This window comes from Buceros rhinoceros, unplaced genomic scaffold (genome assembly GCF_000710305.1).
Source record: "Buceros rhinoceros silvestris isolate BGI_N320 unplaced genomic scaffold, ASM71030v1 scaffold20141, whole genome shotgun sequence".
Taxonomy (NCBI): Eukaryota; Metazoa; Chordata; class Aves; order Bucerotiformes; family Bucerotidae; genus Buceros; species Buceros rhinoceros.
This window is the reverse complement of record NW_010392965.1, coordinates 17,268-23,339: the sequence shown is the minus strand read 5'-3', so window position 1 is coordinate 23,339 and position 6,072 is coordinate 17,268. Positions and strand designations below refer to the sequence as shown.

The following is a 6,072-nucleotide window of genomic DNA, read 5'->3' as shown; positions in this document are numbered from 1 at the left end:
TTTCTGTAATAGTTTCCAGAAATTTGCTGAACTAGAAATTTGAGAACTAGGGTTTGGGGTTTTCCTAGTCCCTGTTCAGATGAAATCTCTGCTCCCCAAGTTGAGCTTGGATGTGCTGCCTACTGGGGGTCACTTTGAATTGCTCCTTCTGACTTGATTGTTTGCCCCTTTGCTAGCTACGCGACTGGGAGGACTACAGGAGTGGTGCTGGACTCCGGGGATGGTGTTACCCATGCGGTTCCCATCTATGAAGGCTTTGCCATGCCTCACTCTATCATGCGGATTGACATTGCTGGCCGTGATGTCTCACGCTTCCTGCGCCTCTATCTCCGGAAGGAAGGCTATGACTTCCACACAACCTCTGAGTTTGAGATTGTCAAGACCATCAAGGAGGTGATGCACTATCTGTTTCTGTGTTTGTCCAGGAAGGGATTTTGCCAAGGGAAGTCCAGTGGGAAGTGCCAGCCTACCTAGCTCCATGTGTCATTCCTTTATCTACCTGAGGGAGACTAGGGCTGCTAAGATTATTAAAGGACTGGAGCATCTCTCGTATGAGGAAAGGCTGAGAAAGCTGAGACTGTTGAGCCATGAGAAGAGAAAGTTGGGGAGGATCTCATCAATGTATATAAATGTCTAAAGAGAGGATGCAAAGGAAATAGAATCAGGCTTATTTCAGTGATGTACAGTGACAGGACAAGGTGTACAAACTGAGGCACAGGAGGTTCTGTCTGAACTTAAACTTTTTTACTGTGAGTGGCCAAGCACTGGCACAGGTTGTCCAGAGGAGTTGTGGAGTCTCCATCCTTGGTGAGACTCAAAAGCCATCTGGACATGATCCTGAATAACCTGCTCTAGGTGACCCTGCTTGAATGAGAGGGTGTGGACAAGATGACCTCCAGAGGTCCTTTCCAAACTCAGCCACCCTGCATTCTATGAGACTTAGAGTTGGTCGCATCTAATTCCTGTTGAGGAGCTGTTGACGTGGAGGTGAAGACAGGCTGGTGGTTCAGAATCTGCTTTGTTTATTCCTGTGCTGCAGTTTCTGATGATATCTTTCATAGTGTTTCTTTGCCCTTCAGGACAAGGGTCTGTAAAGTCCACGGCAGATAGAGATCACAAGCAGAATGTTGCAAGTTGCTTCCCCGCCACTCTGTGAAAGAATTCACTCACAGCATTCATGTTTACAAAGGCTTCTCCTCTTCATAGGATCTGCAGTGTTTAGTGACCTTAGAGCTATGCTGCAGTTGGAAAAGCGTGATTAAGATCCCTAGCAAAGCAGTTGCTTTGTCTTCTGTTGTGTGCCAGGAGAGGAGGACAGAGGTGGGACAGGGAATGGTAGCTCAGAGCTGGTGACTGCTCACCGCACCTTTGTGGCGTTGCTGTGCTCACCCAGATGCATTGTGCTCTGATTTCCACGAGGCTGTGTGTGACTTGGGGCTGCCTGCGCATCCACGGGATCAGTCCTCAGATCAGTGGTTCTGTGTGCTGATGCCTGGCAGTTCCTGCCATGCTGCAGGCCCCCATCACAAGCTGTGGCTGCTGCAGGTAACTCTGGGCTGAGTCAGCAGCTGGTGCCAGGGCTTGAGAAAGCGTTAGTGAGCTGTTCTTCAGCCTGTGACCTACCAGCAGAGAACCATAGTGGAAATAGTTTGCTTGTTCTGCATGGCTGTGGCTCACTGTGCCCGTGCTGAGGGAGCAGTGCTTGTGCTTCATGTGATGGTACAGCTGAATGGCTTCTGCCTGTTGCCCAGGCCAGGAGACTTTGTAGAGTTGTAGGTTTTAACCCAGTAGTTGCTCTCAGCTGTTCTACAAGTGCTGATTGCTGCATGAGAGAAAATGTTGATGTGTGCAGATGCTGCAGCACCTGTGGACCAAAAGATCTAGTGATCAAAGGCTTGCTGGAGAACTCTCTGCTTCAGAAGAAGCCTGTTTTGTGCCAAGCATCAGTCGCAGCACAGTTGCAATGGCCTTTGAGGACTAAGGAAGATGCTCGTGCTCTTCATAAATGGCCGAGGCTCCCTTTGTACCTTGGGTGATGAAACTACTGAAAGATGTTAAACTGTTAAACGCCACACCTTGCACCAGTGCAGTCTCTTCTCTGGACTATATGCTTAGGGAAACAAAGGGCAGGGGAAAGTGAGCCAAGTCCTGCTTTGCATACTGACTGCCCTCACCAGTGAGACTGCTGATGAAGGGAGGGAACAACCTGGTGTTTGCTCTCCAACCTACACCTTTTGCTTTAATTAAAGATTAGTTTCTCCTGAGGAAGGTGTTGCAGATTTCTAGGATATATGTACCTGGAACTTGTGAGATTTCTGTTGATGTTGGTGCCTTTTGTGACTTGATTTGCAAATCTGGGGATTTTGAAAATTCTAGAGGAGAAATTACCTTGAAAGTGGAACCCTTAATATCTGCTTCAGTGCAAACACTGTTCTCTGTTTCTCAGTTTACTGTGAGGGTGGTCAAACACCCTCAGGCTGTCCAGAGAGCTTTGTACATTCTCCAGCTGTGGAGATACTCCAAACACAACTGGACATGGTGTTGGGCAGCTTGCTCTAGCAGACCCTGCCTGAGCAAGGGGTTGGACTAGGCAATCTCAAGAGGCCCCTTCCAACCTAAACATTTCTGTGATTCTCTTTAGATTGGTTTTTTTCTTTTTGATCCCCAAATAATAACAGTTTGGAATAGCAAAGCTTAATGGTGGAATAAAAAAATATGAGGTGCTGGAGAGTTCAAAAAGTCAAAGTATTTTGTCTTCTGAAACTTAAATTATAGATGGGCAATGGGAAGTAAGCCGCTCAGGTCATCTTAACTTCTTGCTATTAGTTATCGTTTACCCTATTGGAATGTACTAGTGACTTTCTTCGTGCTCTTAATCTGTTGCGAAGTTACCTGAGCCCACCTTTATACAAGGCTAACGTCACTAATGGTGCTTCAGGTGCATGTTTTACTTCGCCCTGCTAGGCTGGAAGCGCTCACAGGATAGTTCGCCCATCTGTGCTACAGGGAGGCAGCAGCTAAGCAGTAAGAGAGAGCTGGAAGCAAGAAGTGAGCAGCAGCTAGAGGGAGTGTGAGCATCCTTGCTGTCTCCAGCCATCACATGGAACTGTAGCATGAATAGGTATTTTACCTGATGTGAACCCAAAAGGTCTTTTCCCCAGCACAAAACATCGTTGAAATTGGTCTCCCCAAAGAGATACGTGGGTTTTGATTGTTTGTGAGAGAAGTGTTTTATCGGAGGCATTTGGGTTTACCCTTCTCCCTCTCTCTGACTCTGTTTTCTCTCCAGCGTGCCTGCTACCTGTCAATAAACCCCCAGAAGGATGAGACTCTGGAGACTGAGAAGGCTCAGTACTACCTGCCCGATGGAAGCACTATTGAGGTTTGTAAGGACCACCCTCAGAGGGGTTCCTGGTGAGCAGCACAGCGTTTCCAGAACAGCCTCTGCCTAGTGCTGGGAAATTTAATGCGGTGTTAGGTGAGAGGGGATAATTTGAAAAGACTAGAGCTTATCCCAGGCTGTTGACTGGGCACTAGAACTTTTAGAAGAAAGCTTTATTAGAAACCTCACAACTTCTACTGGAAGTCTTGGGTAAAGATACAGCATGACGATGGGGACTCTGAGCCATTTGAGTGCAGGCTTTGAGCTAGCAAATCTTCACGCAGTGTGGGTAGTTACCAGCTCACTGTAAATTCAGCAGTGGTTTTGTATGTGGGTTTTGTCCTGCCCAGAGGTGCAGGAACAATTTCTTTGAAGAACAAGGGCTCAAAAGACAGAGCCCGCTGTGGGGTGGTTGAAGGAGAGGAAATACAGGTCTTACCTCCAGCACCAGGGGTGGATCTGCTCACTTTCCTGCCAGCTAACTGCTGTATGGGACTGAGAAAGTTTCTTCATCTCTTTCATCTCCGGAATGGGAAAGTGCCTTTCCTAGGAGCAGCAGACCAAACTGGTGTTCACTTGGGAGAGAGCTGGTGATGCAGCGTGATTGCCCAGGGAAGTTCACCTAAGAAAGGCAGGCTGTAGACAGTAGAACAGTGATGGTAGAACACTGTAGACAGTGAACAGAGCCACACTGCTCTCTCTTCCCCTCTGTACCCACTTCTCCCTTTGCAGATCGGCTCTGCTCGTTTTCGAGCTCCGGAGCTCCTCTTCCGGCCAGACCTGATAGGGGAGGAATGTGAAGGACTCCATGAGGTGCTTGTTTTTGCCATTCAGAAATCAGACATGGACCTGAGGCGGACACTGTTCTCCAACATCGTGCTCTCTGGAGGCTCCACGCTTTTCAAAGGTTCCTCTCCACTTTCATTGGGCTGTAACATAACCTGATCTCTTGCTTCCTTCTCATGTGAAACTGGGGAGATAACCTACATCACCCAAATTGTCCTGTGTGACAAGGGCCGTGGGAACTCTGCTCTCTCAGGGTGGGTTACTGCCTAATTTCCCAAGTCCTAGTCATGCCCTTCTGGGTATGCATGACACCTCTGCCCTTGTATATCCCTTCCTGGGCTTGGGGGGCTTTTGTATTTTTCCTATTGCTCTGCCTCTGTCAGAGCTGAATAGCTGTGTTCATTTCTGCTGCTCTAGTTCAGGACAGTTGAGACTGAATCAAGGCTCTTGCATCTCATGAGGTTCCTTGGTTCTTTGGTACCTGAGAGAGTCCAGCAGTCCTGCTACTGCATGAAATGTCAGCTACGTGTGTGCAGAAGACTTTCTACCCATCCCCTCAGGGCTCAGCTGCCCACCATCACCTTAAAGATATCCTCTGCCAGAACCTGTCAGCCTGTTACCCACAGGTGGACATCTCCAGAGAGGTCCTGGTCTTCCCATTCATACCCTGCTCCCCTGTACCAACAGGCTGGACACAGGAGGAATGCCCAAGGAAGGAGGAGGGAACAGCCCACCTGTGGTCCTGGCTAAAAATCGGTTTGCTTATCTCGGGTTGCCGCTGAGGGCTAGAGCCCATTGCGCCCCTGTTTTGAGGTCTGCTTGAGGGAGACAGAATGCTGTTATCTCACGGGCTGTGCTCTGTGGCTCCCCAGCTGGTCTCTCTCTGAGAGCTGGAGCGGGATATTTGAATAGGACTACTGTGCAGGACATGTCCACATGGATAGTGGATGGACCTGGGTATTTTGCTGAGGGGCTCAGACTACATATTTCTGTCTTGCTTAGGCTTTGGTGACAGGCTGTTGAGCGAAGTGAAGAAACTAGCTCCAAAGGACGTCAAAATAAGGGTAGGAGCAATCGCTTTTGTGTTTATCTCTTAATATGTGTGGTGTTCTGTGGCCTTTAAAGAACAACACTGAGGGTGCAGCTGCCTTTGGCTTGAAACCAGAAGCAGCTTTCCTGAGACAGCCCAACAGCATTTGCTGTTGTGACAAAAGCCTGTTTGGTTTCATCACAGCGAAGGTGGCTCCTCTGACAGCATGACCCTTGTCCAGGATCCTGGACCACAGTGGCTGTTGTGGGGTGGGGGTGCTTTGCTGACTGGCTGTCTAGAGGGGGAGATCATACCGTGTTTGCTGGCTGTCAGCACTAGTGAATTGGGGATGGCATGCTGGGAGGAGCCGGCTGGAGCTTGGGAAGGCACTGACTGGCTCTCTCTTTCTCCCAGATATCAGCTCCTCAGGAGAGATTGTATTCCACGTGGATTGGGTATGTACTGCACAGTGCTGCAGGAGAGGCCTGGGGAGGTGCAGCCTGTCAGCACTGATGCTGTTGCCCTGCTGGTGCTGTGTGTCAGGAGGGTTCCATCGCTGAGCTGCGTGGTGCTCAGCGTGGGTACTGAGCCTGACCCCGTCGGCGCTGCCAGCCTCTCAGCCCTTTCTGTCCTTAAGGCTCCGGCAGGACCTGTTCATTTTCCTTGTCACACTGGTCTTAACATGCAGTCTAAGGTAGAACAAGCTCACAGGTAGTAGGTTTGTTAGGACAGAGACTCTAGGAACATTCTGCCTCGCGTGTTACGTCTTCGTTATGGATCAGGAGAACTAAACTCTGCTCCAAAATCCTAGAAAGTCTTGGTAACAAGACCAGATCTCGTGTGATGAGAGCTGGTGTTTGGAGCGGCGTTCAGC

The 6,072-nt window shown here is 49.2% G+C and overlaps 1 protein-coding gene across 1 annotated transcript in view; it reads left to right on the top strand.

The window, feature by feature from the left end:
* Positions 1–6,072, top strand: part of ACTR1A (ARP1 actin-related protein 1 homolog A, centractin alpha (yeast)) — a gene marked incomplete at its 5' end in the record, with an annotated part of 10,363 nt that overhangs the window by 2,785 nt on the left and 1,506 nt on the right. The window contains 5 exons of the mRNA XM_010144696.1: positions 177–393; positions 3,290–3,382; positions 4,115–4,289; positions 5,171–5,232; positions 5,613–5,653. Coding sequence (XP_010142998.1) covers positions 177–393; positions 3,290–3,382; positions 4,115–4,289; positions 5,171–5,232; positions 5,613–5,653 — 588 coding nt within the window. The remainder of the gene's footprint in view (positions 1–176; positions 394–3,289; positions 3,383–4,114; positions 4,290–5,170; positions 5,233–5,612; positions 5,654–6,072) is intronic.